The sequence below is a fragment of the Ylistrum balloti genome, unplaced genomic scaffold (assembly GCF_031769215.1).
Source record: "Ylistrum balloti isolate Yb309-2 unplaced genomic scaffold, AGI_CSIRO_Ybal_v1 Utg370010, whole genome shotgun sequence".
Taxonomy (NCBI): domain Eukaryota; kingdom Metazoa; phylum Mollusca; class Bivalvia; order Pectinida; family Pectinidae; genus Ylistrum; species Ylistrum balloti.
The window spans coordinates 3,147,853-3,168,930 of NW_026782083.1; the positions used below are offsets into that span (position 1 = coordinate 3,147,853).

General features: G+C 34.5%; 1 protein-coding gene across 2 annotated transcripts in view; it reads right to left on the bottom strand.

Annotated features, from left to right (window-relative positions):
- Nucleotides 1–5,902: 5,902 nt before the first annotated feature.
- LOC132548434 (transcription factor ETV6-like) overlaps nucleotides 5,903–21,078 on the bottom strand; it is a 40,094-nt gene continuing 24,918 nt past the window's right edge. The window contains exons 3-10 of one of the 2 annotated variants that reach the window (XM_060212299.1): nucleotides 16,286–16,393; nucleotides 15,215–15,319; nucleotides 11,048–11,146; nucleotides 8,985–9,215; nucleotides 8,575–8,649; nucleotides 7,867–7,995; nucleotides 6,965–7,211; nucleotides 5,903–6,655 (exon numbers count right to left, since the gene is read on the bottom strand). In XM_060212299.1, coding sequence (XP_060068282.1) covers nucleotides 6,031–6,655; nucleotides 6,965–7,211; nucleotides 7,867–7,995; nucleotides 8,575–8,649; nucleotides 8,985–9,215; nucleotides 11,048–11,146; nucleotides 15,215–15,319; nucleotides 16,286–16,393 — 1,619 coding nt within the window. In that variant the 3' untranslated portion in view covers nucleotides 5,903–6,030. The remainder of the gene's footprint in view (nucleotides 6,656–6,964; nucleotides 7,212–7,866; nucleotides 7,996–8,574; nucleotides 8,650–8,984; nucleotides 9,216–11,047; nucleotides 11,147–15,214; nucleotides 15,320–16,285; nucleotides 16,394–21,078) is intronic. The other variant, XM_060212300.1, reaches the window with a different exon arrangement.

The window sequence follows — 21,078 nt, forward strand, 5'->3', positions numbered from 1 at the left end:
ATTTAAGGAGAGATCCATCTTTTAAATGATAACTAAGTTTACAGATGAAACAAATGTGATGTCTCGGGGTCTGTATACAGATTATTAGAGACTATAATAGCCTTGCTATGATCACATAGCTACAATCACAGGCACTCCCAAGTATCAGTGTAACATGACAGGCTTGCCGTATTGGGAGTGGAATTCGTTTTGATGATTACATTAAGCTGTGATTGACTTCGTAGATTACACTTATTGGAAAATGATTGCCACAGCTGCTTTAAATATCTTTATTGGTGATAGTAGGATTGGTTATTTTTGGGACTTCTTTAACCTTTACACGTGTAAAGGTAGTTCAGTATCAGTTATAAATCTTACTCCTTAGGACGTTTCCCTAAGACAAGACCAAAAGTACAATTAAGTTAATTTCAGAACATTAACATTCTCAATTTAATTAGTATGATTTATTCAGTCTATTACATAACTGGTGATTTTGTTAGCAAAGGCCATTTTACATATCTCGAAAATGACCAGTGGCTAAGTACTTCTCAATAGCCATAAACATTGTCACAAGGGTTCACATTCCTTATATAATTTCTACCCTTATTTACAATTCTTACCTTCCATTTCTATAATGACACTGAACTGCAGTTCAGGATGATTGCTACTCCAACTACTTGTAGTAGTATACCCATATGTGAACCAAGCAACACTTTATTGTACCGGCTCTGTTGTTTCGTTGTTGATGGTTCCTGAGTGCTCCAGTCTACAGTGGCTGCAGTCATGACATCTGGTGTTACCATGGAAATGCGTAGAATTCAGTTCCTTTTTGGCCAAGGTACCCATACAAAGAAGTGGTCTACATCGGGTATTGTCCATATATGGTCACTAGCTTGATGGACATGGCAATCTGAACGGTTTTTATTCAGAGCATTTTGTAAATGGAACTTCTTTAGTTATTGTGAAGGCCTTGTTCTTGCCAGGACGGAAATGATAACACTTCTTTAGACCAGGACGAAAATTGGTGGGGGTGTTAAGAAAAGGCTGCAAAATCAACATCGCAGCCGTAGTGACCATTTCCTAACATACACGACAGTTATTTCCCTACAAAATACATATGATCTTATCTGCCGTTCCTCTATTGTCAGGATTTTTTTAAAACTAATTTTGAGTACCTTCGGCAGCCTAAAACAATTCGGGAACTTAAGATCAAGGAGTCCTAGGAGGGTGGAAATGCTGTTTGGTGCTATTCAAAGTGCTATGAAAAACGTCGATCATAGTTTCCAATGTTTATCTTAACAACCCCCCCCCCCCCCCCCCCCAAAAAAAACAAAAAGAAAAATGAAAAAAAAAATCAAAGCACTTCCTCTTACAGCGATATGAGTTATCTACAATTAAATCATATATCAACTTGGCATAGTGTTACAAAAACGTGGGAGATAAGATAAACAAACGAGTCCCATTATCATTTCAGTTAAAGAAGTTAATGGTGTATTTTAATGTTATGGTAGTGCTATAGAGGAAGTTACAGGGCTGTACCAAATACTAGTATTCTACACCTAGACATACTTGCACGTTCTTCAGTTTTATCTACAATGATTAATCATTCAGGAAATGTATTGTCATTTGTTGACAGGTAAGGGTATCATTACGCTAAACACGCTTTAAAATTGATATAAATGAAGAGCGATGCTCTCTAGGTGTAGCTGTGTTTAGTCTCCTGTAGGTATATCCTTCTATGATGTTATATTCTTATTTTTCTACAGCTTTGGTGGTGTTCCTATCCACGATGTCAGTAAGCTTCTTTTGTTTGCATGATTGAAAATCTCCTATGAGCACGACGCGCTTTCAGTCAGATTAAAGGAACCAAATTATTTATGTATAGTACTTATAGTGGTTATATGGCTTTTACAGGTCTTCACATATATTTAATCTACTCTGTCGTCACCAGCCCTTGTATCGAACATACCACTTTCAAATGTTTCCTAGATTTTCTAGATTAGCTTGATCACCTGATTTCAGTAATATTCATGACTATTAATGCTACAGTTAACAATTGAATTCATTTTGACATTTCTCATTTCACTTTGTGCTATATATACATCGCTTCATAAAACGAGGTTCCTGACGCTTTTAAATTACAAATGGATTACTCGTGAAGGAATTCAAGACTTGGTCATTGCTTTTTGATGACTGTTGTCAAACCATTCCTATCGGTTGTCTGATACCGGACAGTCTTCCCTTTCATAAATGGAGCACCCTTTCATTTAATGTTGTGTTTTTCCTGTTAATTCGTCATGTTAGGACCGAACTTTACAACCGTTTCGATGGAGGATCACTTCCTAGATGGTACTCCATTAGATCGTGATGACGAATATCTCGCTTGCTTGTTTGCCCCAGTTGCTAGGCTTGTACATGTATACCGTGAATGTTCATTGGTCAAACAAAGAACCAATGGATATGAGATTCATAAACGGGAAGAGAATATATTTGGTTCAAAATGAGGTTGATATAGGGGAATTTATTTGATTCAGAATGAATTTCGGATGAAAACATGATATCAATGATAGGAAGAACATCAACACAATTAATAAGATAACTGACATGGTTAAACTCTATCCGGAAGCTAGGTGAATGTCACCTGCTGGGATGTCTATGGAAAACACATCAGTTTGATAATGCTTGCATAACAGTAATTCATTATCGGATGCCCCACCCAAAAAAAAAAAAAAAAACAAACAAACAAACAAACAAAAAACAAACAAAAAAACAGCAAACAAACATTGCAATGGTTGAAATGTGCACAGAAATCATGGCAAGCCTTGCAGGTCTTTCTATTAGTATTATTTCAAAATTTTGTAGAAAGTATTTGCAAGTTATCTGGTAAATAGCGAAATGAACAAATATCGTTGTACTTTGCTTCTATATATCCTATGTAGGTTTTTCCAAACGCTACTTCTTCAATTCTACTTTTATATTTAAATTCTTACATTTTTCCACGAGCTGTATATGCCTGTAAACCATATACGGAATAAGGAGTTCCATTATTGATATATTTTCCAAACTCGTGGATTTTTAAAAATATTAATAAGTTAAGGATATATTATTGAATTTTACATTGGATGTAATATGTGTTCATTATGAATAAATGTTGTAGTAACCTTACATAACGGTTACTACAAAATGACTCAAATACAGCTCAAAATGACCACAGTTGTTTATGGGGCCATAACTAAAAAAAAAGATGATCAAATATCAGGTTAACTCACGTTAGAGGTAAATTAATTTCCTTTCAGTGTAGTAAAGCGCTATCTAGTAGTCCCCGTGGTTATATTTCCGACTCGGTAAATAGCGATGGCTGGGGACAAATTAATGACAAGGCAAGTGTTACTCTTGAAAACAAGTGAATGTATTAAAACGAGCAGTGTATCTGTACATAACAATATAGGTAACATTACAGGTTTTTAACAGTTCGAACAATGTGATGTGGTGTCTAAACAATGATTATTTCAATGTTTAATTACACATATTCATATAACGGCTTACAATACACACACACACACGAGCTCATACTAAGTTTACCGTACCATGAACGATGTAAAAACCACACATACCAGTTCATATTTCATCTCATTTCTCGCGACAGCTTGAGTCAATATTTCAGTTTACATTGCGATGAACGATTTTCATTACAGACATATGAATTCATAGTTCATTTCACATATTTCCTGGAATGGTTTGTAGCAAAAACACACGAGGTCACAATTCAGTTCACTTCAAGTGAACTCTATCATAGGACATTAAAGCTCCGACACTATAAGACGTTGAGGGCATATTACCCAAACCTAAGGTAAATATTGCTAACAGTTGACGGACAAAAGCCAAATGAGGACAAGAAATGCATAAATCCTAGATTCAAAACATTTCTGTGATGTAGTGCTGTAAACATAATTTTTCATTGATTTCAATACCTTTTTAAGGTATTTAGTTTTGCTCAAGTCCTCAAAAATCATAAATGTTAACCCTTACAAAGAACATAAACACCTTTGTGAAGAAAAGCCAACTGGAATGTCTTTGGTACTAGTATCTGTACATATGAAATGACAAGGTTTGAAGATTGAAAATTGAAAATGCGATACTCTGTATCTGTTGCCAGAGGTTGTAATCTTGAAGTTTGTGATACCAGCCTGAATTCTCAACATTACGTAATCACGGAACTACGAAGGTAGTTAATGGACACAAAAGTCAAGGACTCTGTCGAAATAGTGTCAAAACCTACATTAATGTGCTTCAATTACCAACATATTGCACAATATATATATAACAATCCATGGTTGTGCCAGGAGCCACAAGTATTGTAATATAAGGTGTGAATCATATGTGAATAAGTATGTATGTCATTCCAAACATTTCTAGCATGTCGGATAACTATGGAAGTTTAACCTGTACAGTTGTTACACTAGTAGTCGTGATGTAAAAGTATGGTATAAATATTACTCTAGATTCATATCCTGGCTTCTGCAACTTATTTTCGAAAAAAAGAAATCGTGGACAAATATCCTAGTTTGATATTTTCGGAAATTATTCTCTATATCTTTATCATTAAGAGCTGAAAACTTCATTGCTGGTTTACAAGACAACATGACATATGATCATAAAACAAAGATGTTCCCGTATTTTGAAATACCAGTTCATATCATAGTTAAGCATGTTAATGACGATGCAATACATATCCTTTCTTCATAATTTTGAATCTGTTCGAGATTTAAACCTAGCATCACTAACGAGTTCTAAACAGAAGTATATTGAGGTTTAGACATTTGATTTGCCTATACATGTCATATTCTGTATTGAAACGTGTTTTTCATTTCTCTGTCGTTTGTAGCGCTACAAATGAATATCGTATCCGTAGCCCCAAGCAATTACACATTTCAAGTTATTTAAGAAATTGACTGTAAATATGCTTTGTGGTAACAAATATTGGACTAAATCTGACGTATTTTTATAAGGATTGTAACAAAATGAATGAGTGCTGACAGTACCGTAGTAAACGAATACTGTTGTAGCATAATATATCCAAAATTTTGTGATAATGTTCTTTAAATATGGAGCGATTGAAAGTTTTTGAAATGCAGAAGTCAATTAAAAAGACTAAAATATTTATATAAAAAAAAGTTATATATTTTTTCTACGAACCCATGCCTGATACTTTCCACTTAAGGAAAGGGGTAGGCAAGTTCAACATTTCAAGCAAAATATCCACCATTCTAAAACACATGGATGCAAAAACGAATAAATTAATCGCTGCAGGTAAGAGATAATGTTAATGATTAAACATTCTTGTTTGTAAAAATTTAGTGTATTGAATCTGTTTGTACTAATCTGTTTCCTTTATAGAGGTCCTACCAACGAGTCTGGAATATCCATAGAAGATTGAACAGTATTTCATCCTTTATTAACACTTTGATAATCAATTTTGAAAAAAAAATGGTTGAATACTCTATCGGATTTAAATAGAATTCTGGATTTACCTCCCTTGATCAATATACCACAGTGACTAGTTAATACGACATTGTTAAATTTGAAATTGTCTCTCATTAAGCCATGAAAATATTAGCACAACTACTTTCAATAAATTATGTAGTGTATATTGAAATTGGTAAATAATAAAGATTAAATTTTAGGTATGTTGGAAGTATTTCAACACTGTACATTGTTTGATGTGAAAACTCCTAATTGATACAAATCTTTAGATTTGTTTTACTACTCTAAAAGCCACTATACAGGTAAGTATGAATGCGAAATAATGCTGTTCATTAATCCAATCGATTGGTTAACAACGGCATTGTGAAAAAATGATAAATCCAAATATTTTTACCTCTGAATATTTTCATGATGAAATCGATATTGTATTGAATATACAAATAAAATTAAGTAAAATCCGTGTAAACTCGTTAAAACACCCACTTAAGATGGGAATGAATGTATTTCAAATCCTTTAAGTACGTATGCGGGGGTTCATGAGGAAATGTTTATCGCCATACATGGCTGTCAGCTAAGCTGTTTAAATAACGCTTTGACTGGTAAACGGTTGCCATGGTTGTCTCTGTGGAGTTTCACAACACTTTCATCCAGTTGATCAGGTAAAGTATGTGAGTACTGACGTTTTAATGTGTTCATAGATAAGTCTTCAGGCTCGTTCTGGACTTCTAGCTTCACTGATGCCTCAGCATCATCAAACACAGGAGAGTTCCTCGACGGCGTCCCTCTTTCAGATTTTACTCCACTAGAATTACTCGGACTAACTCTACTTTTATCAATGAGATCAGTAGAATCCGACAGATGGAATCCACCCATGATCCCCCCATCATTATGCTGATGTACACTTTTAGGAATATTAATAAAACCGTTGTTAAATGGAAGTCCAGAAGGAAAATCAGTACAGTAGTGATTGTTGAAGTTATTGTGGGAGTTATCACTAGGATGATATTCAGACTTTATGACTGAAGGAATGTTGGGTGACGTTTGTGATCTCTCATCTACCTCTTCAACCCGTTCGGAACGTTCTTCATGATCAACTTCGTTTTTGACCGGCGTTTGGGGTGGTGATATGGTCTTGCTGTGTGGTTTTGCACCCCTCTGACCCTTTTGGATTTTGGACGGAGCTTGAAGAAACCTGAAAAAACCCACCATTTGATGATATTATTGAAGTACTTTATGTTTTTTTTAAAATGTTGAAAATATCAAAAAATGAGTTACAGTATAATTGGGTTAATTTGTTTCGGTCGTTGTAGATATTCTACCCTCCAAATGTCCACCTATACTTTAAGTCCTATTGGTGTTAGTGTAGGCAAAAAAACCTGACGTACCACCGACTCAGCTATTGCGGGTTCTTTCAAAGAAATCAACTATAATGATATGGACTCATAAAATAGAAACTTCTGATAATAAATATAGAAACCCATCAAAAAATAAACCAACTTACTGATATGTAAGCCGACGACCTGAGACCTTTTTGATGATGTTCATTCGATAGTAGTACCTGAGGGCCCTGGACAGTTTCTCGTACGTCATATTTGTCCGGTTCTTTTGGTGACCCCAGAGCTGGGCCAGGCCTGTAGGATTTATTATCCGGAACACGTAATCCTGTGTATTCTCCCAGCACACATAGTTACTGTACTGATGAGGGTTCTGTAGCAGTTGATAAATAAACTCCCACAGTAAACGACACTCTGTCAAATAAGCAAACAATGCCGATGATAAAGTTGTTTTGTAGTTAAAATGATAAAAGGTATAAGAACTGACGTTCACAAAGTAAGAAATTTGGAACAAATATTGTCATTGCTGGCCACCCAATCAAAGTAATCTTCAGTATCGAATATTTCACCAAAGAATCCTCTTTCGTACATCCCATTGTTTAAGATATAAAATATAGATTATTTCTTACGCTCTAGTTGATTCTATCTTGGCCACTTGATGGAGAGAATTTATAAGCATAAGTTGTTTGTGTCATCTTGTCAATAAAATTTGATGAAATGAAATGAAATATACAAATGTGTATATACATGTATCCCACAGAAGATTTTACGCCTAGAAACCATGACATCACTCAGACACACATAAGGAGACATCAATATTTAAACATACGATTAGTATAATGCGTAAAGATATCTAACTAAAGTAATTTTTGACTTTACAACATTGTTGAGATTATTTCACAAAATAAATATTACTGGACAACATCAATATATTTGTATTCCAAAAAGCTAATATCATTTCCAATTAAATTGGGCATTCCTCATAAAAAACAGCAAATTATTTCTGTCTTTTAAGTGAACAAAAAGAGACTACTTCAATTAGTAATCAGTATGTAATTTAGCTACATACCGGAGTCCTGTTTACGGAGCATCAGGGAGTGTGACAGAGTTGTGTCCCCTGTAGGTAATGTTGATGGCATGTTGGGGGAAAACGTCAAACTATCACATAAACTGTTCTCGTCGGGTAATTTGTCACAATCTGGAATAAATAGTTCAATTCTAAATATAATGCATCGTATCCAAAACATAGTAATTCAATAAATGTTTCACTTTCTGGTAATGGTAGATAATCCCTCTCTCTCCTTATGAATCCTAATTATGGGTTAAAAATCTTCAGGGTTTACTTTCACTTTCAGTATCATATTGATCATTATCACATTAGGAGCATACCAGACCAGGAGAGAGGTAAGAATGCGAGTGTTTGATTTTCTCTGCCATAAATACTTCGATCACTGTGATATATTGATAGGTGATTTTAACTATGGTTAATGTCATACACACTGCTTAACAAGACTTAATCAATATAAATAATTCGCTCTATTGGACACAATTAATTTTCTCTGCTTGGTGGGTATATTTGTAAATGTTAATGTTGTTGTAGGTAATGGGAATAGAATATTACTTATTATAGCCTTCCTTTTTCCTGTTTAGTAGCAAACTTTTAATTGCTTACATATTTTACGTTGAATCGAAACCTGTTACAGTTTTCGTCAAAACTGTCCTTAATGAGAAACATTAGAGTTGAGGAAAAAGGTAGTTAAATTAGTCAATTACTGACCGTCTGGATCTGTCACTGGCTCCTCATCAGACGCACTGTCGGTGTCAGCAATCGTAGGGGCCGGACTTAAAACTCCTACAAAAGTCAAATATCATACATCTATTGTTTAAAAGATATCGTACATAAATGTATGTTAAATTCACCTTTCACGAAAATTGATACATTTAATTATGTATTGCAATGAGCTAATAATCGATACTTGATTGTCTTTACGTCATCGGTCTCCATTGTAACGTCTTCACGTGTAATGTGTGACGTCATAATAAATCTAATTACATGACTTCATACATAAATATATTATATGATTATATTCATTAAATATCACGACAAACAAGTGATGAAATAAGATTCATAACATATTTCATTATACATTCAACTTTTTATCTACTAAAAAGCACAATATGCACGACTACCTGGTACGGATGTTGGCTGTAATGATATGTCATTTTGGTGCAAAGTAGTCGCGATCGGGTTAGGAACAACTGTGTTATGATGATGAATGGGTGATGCTTTTGGCGGTTGAGGTAAAATTGGAACCAGTGAGCGTTGTTGTTGTCCCAGACGAGCAGGAGAGGACGTTGTCGTGGCTTGTGAGGTGTCAGATGAACTAAGGACAATTAGTCCAGCGTTATGGTTATTATCTGTAAGTAAAAAAAACAAACCTCTCTGTCATGGCACAAACTCCAAAATGTTACTGCATATCAAAACATGGCGTTTATTTATAAATGATTGCTAAAATGAAATATGACATCTCAATATTAACTAAAATAATCCCAGGGAGGGGTCGGGCATCAACTAGAGACAGACACGTGTATACCGTAACCTAGCAATGTTAAAAGGAAAAAAGGGCCATATATATATATATATGTATGTGTGTATATATGTACATATTATATATGTAGGGATAGAGAGAACATTAAAGTTTCCGATAAATTATATCATTCGAAAGTACGAAAATGGTATGCATCATGCATATCTGAGACTGATCATTTTTGTTATATACTCTTCTGCATGAGTGATTATTTATTTAGAGGGCTTCATTCAAATACATAAATGTGCTTCAGAATGTCACGCCTTCTTTTATCTCCCTGAATGATTTGTTAACAATGTTATTTTTCGGGCCTTGACTTCAGTTATTGTTGTGAAGGAATCTCTCTCATGGGTTTGTTACTAATTTGTAGTGTTGCAGGTTAAGTAGTAATGAATCACAGATTTCGTTGTTGAACAAGGCATTCATAAGATATATATAAATATACATGTACTCACAAACATAATGATTAATTTCAGTAATTTGCGCCGACTGTCAAAGGTTATAAGGATAACCGCAGAACTTCTATATACGATAAAGTGTGTAAACTACTGTAGTGTGAAGTGGAACCGGATATTTGTAAAGTCCAGAGTGAGTCACAATAACATCACGTACGACCCATATTGTCTTGTCATGGAATACCTGGAAGTGTGGTCTATAGGTACACGTCACTAAACGTTTACTACAGTAGGTGTGATACCACAGCTATCATTAATACGTGTCACGTATATCCGGTTGTTTTTTTCTTGTAGATGAAGTCAGCCATGTGCGGATGTATCAATATAGGAACTGTTTGTGTATTTGAATTGCTCCTTTGTTCTGTTAACACCGAAGGAAATTTACAGCACGTATACCAAAATATACAAGAGGCCCTATGGGCCTGAAACGTTCACCTGGTATATATTTGATTTTTTGAAATTCATTTGACGAACAAAAACATGGGTATAAAAATCATTATTTAAATAAAGAAACACAAGGTAAATGGACCTTAATGGTTATCTGAGAATAAATAAGGCTTGAAGTTATGTTGTATACAAACATATTGGCAGTATGTTATTGGTGAACATCATTTGTGTAATTGAAGATTGTCAGTAATGTTGCATGGATCAATGTGTTCAAGAAATTTGATAATGAGGAAGTTGAGTACTGTATTGTGACATTTAACTCCATCAAATAGAAAATGTAGAAAAGGGCCTTAACCCTACAATCAAAAATGTTTTATCCTTAAATGGATAACATGAATTATTTCTGAATAGGTATTGCATATTATATTTAATGAAAATTGTAAAACTAAGGGATGTATATCACAGAAAACGATAACAGCTCTGTAAATTGGGGTTTGAAATGGCTTGATTTTAAACTACACATCTCGGTACTCCCGAGTTCCTGTGTATACAAGGTCCAGTTATAAAATAGCCAAGGCATAACATTGGAAGTTATGACTGAACTTGCTACATAGCTGATCTTGCCCAAGATCTAAGTAAAGTAAGACTTGATATCAACTTTCAGCAAACTTTCTTTAAATTTACTGAAGTTTTGTATTGGCAAGGTCCTGAGGTACATGTTCAATGAAATTAGTCTGATTGTAGAATTCACCTTTGGGCCAGGCGAGATAATAACATTAACTATTCCGTACATGTGTCTTTAATATGTATCACTACTTACCTCCCCTGTTCTGTTGAAATGCAGCCGTTGAGAAGCTGGTGCTGACTGGTGGCAGTATGGACGGATGGTAGGTCGGCACGGGTGAACAGACTAGGTTGGCTGCAGATGAAAATACAAGAAATGGGCAACTTTAGTTATATATCCACTGCAACCAAAACCCAACTCGTGACAACATCAAGATGACATTAAATATACTTTATCTACTTTTACCGGTAGCCAATGAGCACCGTATCCGGTTTGAATATGAAGACAATTGAAAATCTTCACTTCAAATGTCAACATTCTAGATCCTGATAAAATATGCCCTTCTGCCCTGACATTGTTTATTAAGGACATCTTCGATAAACCAATAGTTGTAATATGTGATAAGTTCCAGACATAAATCAACTGACCAATCACATTTTATACCTCACCACCCCTAAAAGCTGCATACACCACATAAATTGTTCCCCGAAGGTAAAAAAAATGTATTATCAAGTCTGGTATCAATATCGAAAATGATCTACATGTTTATCATCAATTTTAAAGCGATAAAAAGTAACTTTTTTAAATCTTTGTATATATTTTCCGTGCTAGCCGACCGAAGGTATTTTTAAGAAATGCGAACTTATTTTTTACGCAATGTTTGCTAGCCTACGTTACAATACTGACTCCGTAATGTATGGTAATATTCCAGCCTGACGGATCTGCGTTTCGCACATATAGTACATCCTGGATATCCACTGGTATAGAACACTAACTGCATTTAAGCGAGCAAAAACATCATTAATCGAAAATAATTAAGTGAAATTTCATGTGTGACTTTTTTTTATCGTTTTGATGGCAAGTCATATCCGGTTAAGATGTTGGGATAAATATGTGGTAGAATGAAGACGTAGATTTTTAATGCGATTAGTCACTAACCAAATTATCATAATCATTTTCCACTTACATTACGTAGCTAAAACCATTTAGTTGCGTAGTTTTTTTTTTTCAAGAAAAGGAATCCAAAATGCAATGTCTACAAGATTATAACAGTTGTCACTATGTTAGTCGTTATGCTGCGATAATAACATGCAGTCCGTTAAATTCTGTTTGTAATAATTTGTTAAACATCATTTTTTTATTATGAAAATATTGGAAAGTAAGGCACAGTTCGGTTTCATTTCTAAAGTACAATCTGGAGATCAACGTCTGTTTTACAGGGAAAAGATCTATAAAAAAATGTTCTGAACAACAACAGGATGTGTTTTCTTTAAACTGCGCAATAACATGTTGATACGAAAGCTATTAGTATTACATCCGGGTTTTTACATATAGTGTATATAAACATCTAACGGAAGTAGAGTGTTAGGAATGTGAGGCGACATATGGTGATACTAAGTACTTCTTGTGTATCAAGTAATATGAACTGATTGTCACAAAGGACAAATGCTATTTACTTAGCGAATGTTCCCGGAAGTATACATTATGAAATCTGAATTGAAGTATGACCTGTTTCAGAGCATGTTTTATGTTGTCTAATTCGACATTGGCAGTGTTTATAGTATTGGTTATTACGACTTGTCACGGCATAAAAAAGCGACAATCTACATTTAATGTATTCCAAATCTTAAATGATCTTTTCGATTTCCTATCGTGTTTTAATTATGAATTTGAATACGGCATATAGAAGTCTAACAGAAATAACATGAGATCTTTATTAAGAATTAACTGTAATGGAACCTATATGGAAGACGATATTCAGTATATCAATTTAGCAAAGAAACAAAAAATGAAAACTGAATTGTCATGAAATGTTGCGTTTAACAGACCTTAAATGCTGTTTTCTTTCATATCAATATATAGTTATATAAGTCAGTAGAAGTGATACAAACAAGTATACACAGACAGGACAACTGGGTCCGTGTAGAAGTGATACAAACAAGTATACACAGACAGGACAACTGGGTCCTTGTAGAAGTGATACAAACAAGTTACACAGAAAGGACAACTGGGTCCTTGTAGAAGTGATATAAACATTTACACAGACAGGACAACTGGGTCCTTGTAGAAGTGCTACAAACAAATATACACAGACAGGACAACTGGGTCCTTGTAGAAGTGATACAAACATTTACACAGACAGGACAACTGGGTCCTTGTAGAAGTGATACAAACAAATATACACAGACAGGACAACTGGGTCCTTGTAGAAGTGATACAAACATTTACACAGACAGGACAACTGGGTCCTTGTAGAAGTGATACAAACATTTACACAGACAGGACAACTGGGTCCTTGTAGAAGTGATACAAACATTTACACAGACAGGACAACTGGGTCCTTGTAGAAGTGATACAAACAAGTATACACAGACAGGACAACTGGGTCCTTGTAGAAGTGATACAAACAAGTATACACAGACAGGACAACTGGGTCCTTGTAGAAGTGATACAAACATTTACACAGACAGGACAACTGGGTCCTTGTAGAAGTGATACAAACATTTACACAGACAGGACAACTGGGTCCTTGTAGAAGTGATACAAACATTTACACAGACAGGACAACTGGGTCCTTGTAGAAGTGATACAAACAAGTATACACAGACAGGACAACTGGGTCCTTGTAGAAGTGATACAAACATTTACACAGACAGGACAACTGGGGCCTTGTAGAAGTGATACAAACATTTACACAGACAGGACAACTGGGTCCTTGTAGAAGTGATACAAACAAGTATACACCGACAGGACAACTGGGTCCTTGTAGAATTGAAACAAACATTTACACAGACAGGACAACTGGGTCCTTGTAGAATTGATACAAACATTTACACAGACAGGACAACTGGGTCCTTGTAGAATTGATACAAACATTTACACAGACAGGACAACTGGGCCCTTGTAGAAGTGATACATACACAGAGGCAGTATCGTTATTGTATCACGTAGCGTTCAGTTCACAGACGGCTTTCAGTCATTTTTGAGTTATTTCAGATTTTCCTCGAAGGACGGAACAGCTGCCTGATGCAGTTTACTTGTCTCTCAATATCTAATGAGGAAATTACGTACAGATGGGTGATATTCAATTTCAGAGTTTTTGTTTTGTTTTGTACAATTCTTCGTTATAAGTATATATATTTCATTTCTCCGAATAAACTTCCGCTTTGAAAATAGTGAAACTGCAGTAAATAGGTCAGAGATATAGTAGTACATCGTCAGTAAATTGATTCTTCTAATGCGCAGTTACGGTGTGAAAACTTTCAAAGGTTTTCATCTTCCTGATTAATAAAGTGGTAAGCCACTTTTGTATAGTTACGTTAACAAAACCACGATTTCTTCTCTACAAAAATATGTGATTCTAATTTATAGATAAATTTAGAATATGCTCCAAATCATTTATACTGCGACTGGGTCAAAGGATTTTTCCACGTGTTATTGAATTGGACATCAGGAAAAATGCATTTTATCTCTATTTCATTCTAGTTTTTACTATTGATTAGTTTTTGCTGGAAACATTAGTTTGATTTTCATAAGAAGACTAATATCACAACGTAGTTTTCTAAACATCTGATAATTTCAATGTTATTGTAATGTTCTAGTCATATATGTGATTTTTGTATATGTTGGCCAATCGCCAGTGTGTGTTATTTTTTGTTTCTGTTGAAGGCACGTCTAAACACTAACCAGAACATCAATGCATCATTTGACTTTTGAAAATAGATGTTTGACATATTTCCAAGGCTTGAAGATTTACGTTTGCCAAACTATTACTGCTTTTGTTATTTCAGTACCAGTTGAAACATTGGGTATGAAATCTAAGGACTGTACAGGAAATTCAGAAGTGAATTTCACCGTTCAATACGAAATTGGCAATATGCCGAGTAATAAGTGAAAATGCACAACTGTTTCGTCCATGAAAGCTTAATCAGAGATGCTAGGTTTCAAATTGTTAAAAATCCCAACGTTGATGCTAATCAAACCCTATACAGGAAAGATTGTGTAAAATATTTTCCCCATGATTCAATCAATGATTTTCTGTTTCATATTTTATGATTTTAAAGAACTTTTGCAGACAGAAGTAAGGCCTTAGACATCAGTAAATCTCAAACTTGGATTTTTTTGTAAATATTTGCGGTGAAAAAGAAAGTAATGTGTGAACACTAATCAACGTATCGATAGTCTGAAGTCATTAATACTTACCAGGGTTTCGTTGTATCAGTTTCTGTAGGGCATTGTATAAAAGGTCCCCATTTTTCGGTATCCTCGTCATGAAGTCCTCCCGACCCAGTAGACATAACGCTTTACCTGTGATAGACATTTGTTACGTTTCATCACGAGTGATTTTGATATCATTAGCAAGTTTCAACAACTTTTAGATCTTTCATCATGAAATCTTCTACGCTAGAAGAAGGCCAGCAGTTTTCAGAAACCTTTTATTTCTAACTGACTGATTGTGACTTGATTTAAAGCGTCATGTACTGTAATTTCATGACTTGTTTAACTCGTATTATTTCGTACCTAACGTTTGTAATGTAAGTAAAACCGGTGATCGGTATCAATCATGAGAATATTTTTCACGGCGATGCTGAATTGCAATTTTTCGGGATTTATGGTGAAGCGGAAACACTAAATTCAATCGCAACAGTCTGAGACGACGATCGGACATGGTATCCGGCTCGAGCGGAAATACGTGGACGATTCGATATAATGGAATTTCTTAAGCCTCAAAACTTGTGGTTAATAAAACTATTTTGAACAGCTATGAAGGCAGATAGAATTTCAAACTCATATCACATGAGGCGACCTTGTCGGCTGTAGTACAATGAGGAGATGAGAGAGCCATAGAAACAATTCGTCTGCCTGTGAGATATGGAAACTATTTGTATGACAAAGTGGGCAGAGCGGAAAAAAAATAGGGTGCTTTTAAATGATAAAATACACCTTTGTAGGCGTTGCTGAACTTACAATCTATTGACTGTATTGTGCCGAAAAGACAGCAAATATCCCACTTAAAGAATACCCATTATAAATGAAAATTATAAATGCATCCAATCATTTCCTGAACCCTTCACTAACATGTCCGCGACATCAATTTACTAGGATAGATACTCTCTACTGTATCATGACACGCACATAAGTATATTCTATCACCTTTTCTCTCAACTATTTAATATTCATTCTGTGAGAGTGCACAAGTGCATGAAATTTGTGAAAAGAAAAAGAAAGATCTGATACAGGAGATTTATATATACATAGATAAATTGATTTTACCGTTCATGTCTATTTTGTCTGGAGGTATGTTATCAATGCTGTACTCTTCTGAACACCATCGGAGCCAAGTGCCTACTTCATGTTTGCTCCATTGCTGGGGATGTTTGGCTGAAAAAAGATATATAGTTAAATATTGATCTGAAAACCATGCGTGAATTGCTTTATTCATTTAAACATAATCAAGAAAGCATATACTTTCAATGTTAAAATTCCTTGTGATAATTATATTTCAATATCCAATTCAAGATGGCTTCCCGTCAACTGGGTTGTAAACTGACGGACAATTTCGTAACACAGAGGTTCGAAAGATGCTGGTTGATAAAAAAAAATTATGGGGAAGTTGTATGATCGCCATAGTGATCTAAATGAGAATTATATTCTATTTGTTTGTGTGATATGAAGCTGTCTGATGCTCGTTAGTTTGTCTGTTGGTTCCTATGTTGTATACCTTGTTCTTGGTCTTTCAGAATATTTCATTGCGGGTGTCGTCGATGAGGCCCTAGTTTTATGGAAGTTGAGTTTGGGATTATGATTATGTTGCCATGTTGTATTTCCTTGATGTTTTTTGTTAAAGTGACGAAAATTGTAACAAACTTCTAGTGTCAAAACAAAAGGAAATGACAATATGTCAGAGAGGCACAACTAGGGACCAAGGTAAACTTACATCTAAAATTTGAGTAAGATCCAAATCGTGCGTCCCAAGAAATAAAAATGAAAGCTTTCATAGTATAAATCCGAGAGGGATACCCTATCAACCATTTGTTCCCCCAGAGAATCAAAAATACACAATTAAGGAGCAAAGAGAGTCTTCATATGAAATTTCAAAAGATCACTTCGGCTATCCTCGAAAGAAATAAATTCACAACTATTGTTTTAAGTACTGGCGGACGACGGACGGGCGGACGACTGATCACGGATGCAGGTCGGTATAAAAACACTTTGATTATTTTACAGTCTGTTTTATTCCTAGACACACTAGTAAGACTCGCACAAAGCAGTACATTATGTAATCGAGTACGTTATCAGTGACAAACATGACGTATAAAATAAAGTTCGGACACACAGGTGTTTCGAACTGATTTAAATGATATACCTCACCAATAATTTACTGATTTTTCTTTCATTCCTTATCATTTGGTAATGCTCACACTCGGTGATGTAATTTCGCCCGTGTTACAACGTTAGCAGTCCTCAGTTTCTGTCACAATATACTAAACTCGAGTGACGATAACACACACCGAATATTAATGGTTTATTGTAATTACCCACAAAGTTCACTTGTCACATTATTTTCATTTATATTTTGACAGAAATAACGTTTAACACGTTGGAAAGTCATAACTAAGTAGAAACTAAAACCACAGTGACGTCATTAAGCATTCATATGCGAGAGCAGGTTGATTGTCGTGTTTCTAACGAAGGAGTGTTTCTTTTCATAGGAAGACTTTTTGATCTTGCTAGTTTTTCATATAGTATTAATATGCCTACAAGAAAAAAAACAGTAGCACTTCAAAGAGGATTTTTGTTTTGTTTTTGTTTTAAAATATTTTGTTGGGGACAATGTGGAGCTACATACAGTGAAAGGGCTCTAGTTTTCAATTCCATATAGAAATCCCTCATGTAATTCTAAATTTGACATAAACGAAGGAGGTGTTAAATTATTCTTCACTGTAATATACACATAATGGCTATTTAACAAAAATAGGTGTGTGTAGAATTTGCATAGTCTTACTTAGAATTCAACAGTGCAGTTTTTAAAAAGTACCTATCTCAATTAATATGCTATACCAAACAATCCCTAATTCAACCCACACACTTGATATTTTCCACTTCATGACCAAAACAAAAACATATCGCACTAATATCTCTCCAGGAAACACCTATCAACTCAATTGAGTTAGTACATGTAATATATTTGAAGTTTGTATATAGTATTTGACTTTTATAATTTGGATCTGCTGTATCTAGTTCGAAATTTACATTGAAAGGTGCTATTCACATTTTTAAATAATCTTTTCATTCAATCGAATATTATGCGTACTGACTTATCTAAACATTAGAAAATCGATGAAATACTCGATATTTACAATGTGATAGTATGGTTGGGTCAGTTCGATAATGATACATGGAATTTATACAAATGCTTAGATTTTAAAACTTGTCATGTTATGGTGCTTAAATGAATATCAGTATGGAAGAAGATATTGATATCTATGTTCTGTATAAATCCAACGAGTGGCTCGAAAAATTTAACATTTAAAAAACTTTAATATTAAAATATCTCCTTCATCTTCAACTAATGTTTTGTATACATTAAAGATATATATATATATATAAACTCGAATATTGTCTATCTCCATAATGATAATAAGAAACGGCTTTAATACTAAGACATATTGGATATAAAAAATATTCCGCTTAGCTAGAAGTGTTATTTTGAGAAAATGAAAAAGAAAAAAACAACGAGACGATATAAAAACAGAACCCAAAAATAAAATAGAAAATAACTGTAACATTAATTCATGTGACATGAGCAATGAGTTCCACCTACTTGATTGTAAGAGACTTTGTAGCCTGTACACTGACTTCTCTCCGCTAAATGTAGATACGTGTTGGTCCAGTAACATACTGCCTACAACTGATTACCACCATAACACACAGGAAGTCCTATGTTGGTGGCGGGCGAGATTCCGGGAACTCGAATAAGATTTATGTCCAGGTAAGTCATTATTGTATTATATCTACGTCTATATATAGCTACAGAGATATACATCTGCGCTGATACAGAGTGACACAAAAAACGTATCATCTAGGTACTGTACCACACTTTAGACAACCTACTGGTGAGCAAGGGTATCTACCAATACTTTCTAACTGATGCAGGAGACTCAATCAGAGTGTGGAAATATTGTCTATCGGGGCGATCAATATATAGAAATCCCGCCCTTGCTTACGCTGCCTCAGTTTTAACGTATCACTAGAAAATAGCTATCCTTCAATAATATTTTTATATTGGACTGGTAAATATGTCTATAGGGCGCGCTACATTCGTGAGTTATTTTTATACAAACAAACATATATATTCTTCTTACAGTCCATTGTCGTAAAAAATCTGACGTCTGTTTACACTAAAAATTATAGGTGTTTACCAACAACCAGCGTCTTTTTGTTCTGTGTAAGTAGATAACATATATCAGATATAATACAGAAACACGTCATAAGTAACGACAATTTAACGGGTGATTTAATGCTACCCTAAACGTATGTGTAATCGGTAGGTAATCCACACATCTCCTACAGATATATCAGGGTGCGCTGGACACGGATATCATGTATATCAGGGGTCACTGGCCAGATTTTTTTCCACGAATTTTAATACGGAAGTTTTATTCATTGGTCACGTTTTACTTGGGTGGAACGTGCCAAGGTTAAACGACGCCTCAATTATAGTATCAAAATACCTTTGTTATAGACAGAACGAGAAGGCATGCAAAACCTAGACTTAAAAAAAGACAATCCTTATTAAATTCATAACATATCAAGATCACAAGTCGACCGGGATTATTTTCCTTTTTTTATTAAAGAATTGTCTGATCAGTGTATAATTTCATTTGCGCCCAGTAAAGCAAACATATGGGAAAAACACTCCTGGAATCTAAATACAAAACTACACACGAAGGAAACCAAGTGCCGACTAGAGTCAAATTATCAAAGATCATCATTCAGGTTTACATTACATTAAATTGTCCTGTTATCCACATTCAGAGAGAAACATTCAAAGCAAATATGCATACTAATATATATTATAATAAGATCATAAATGAGTTTTCATTTCGGATGAAATTTTATGAGACGAGTCTTTTATTTATTTAAGGATCGCAAAAATTAAAACTTAGAGACGAGTTTATATATATTATAATAAGATCATAAATGAGTTTTCATTTCGGATGAAAATTAAAACTTAGAGACGAGTTTAATAAAATTTCATATGAAATAGAATAAATTTGAAATATCATTTATCACAAAACGAACAAAGTGTGTTTTTAGAGTTGTATTGTGACCATAAGTAATTTTCATGATATTTCATAGGAAAATTGAGTGGATAGCTGAACTATGTGATGAATACCGTTATAGACTTCTTTCGAAGTCGATACCTCAGTTTTATTAACGCGGAAAAAGTATCAACCGAGGACAAAGATAGATATCCTTCATGTCATTTAGAATTAGGTGTAGAGGTGAAATGGGACATAAGATTTTATGTACTGAACAGAAATGTGCTATCAGATAATGGCTTTGTTATTCATGCACATGGCTTAATTGACATTTAACAGCTATATGTCATACATTCTTCCGGATTAAACAGGAATGCTATCATATATGGATATTAACATGTTAAGAACAAAACGAAACACAGACATCGGTGTATGACAGGCTTTTGTTTATTAAAGAGAACGTAAAAGGTCCTATTATACTTAAAGCCGAACCTCAAACAACGTATTCTGTTAGTATACAAATACTAGTCAAATACGTTGCAAAATGGTATCATAGACAAATGGATATAAGTAAAATATAAGTGGATATATGAAATTAAATATCTCGGTATTAATGTGAGTTTATATTCAATTGTGTTTTCTTGCTTGCCTCGCGATATTCAAATACATCCAACAGAAAACCGACCAGCGGATTCAGAAATCTGTAACCCGAATACTTCTCCCCGTGGCAGTATTACGTGCACATATAGGATTGAAGGAAATGATCGTACGGTCTTATAAGTATCTTACTGTTGCCGTTTT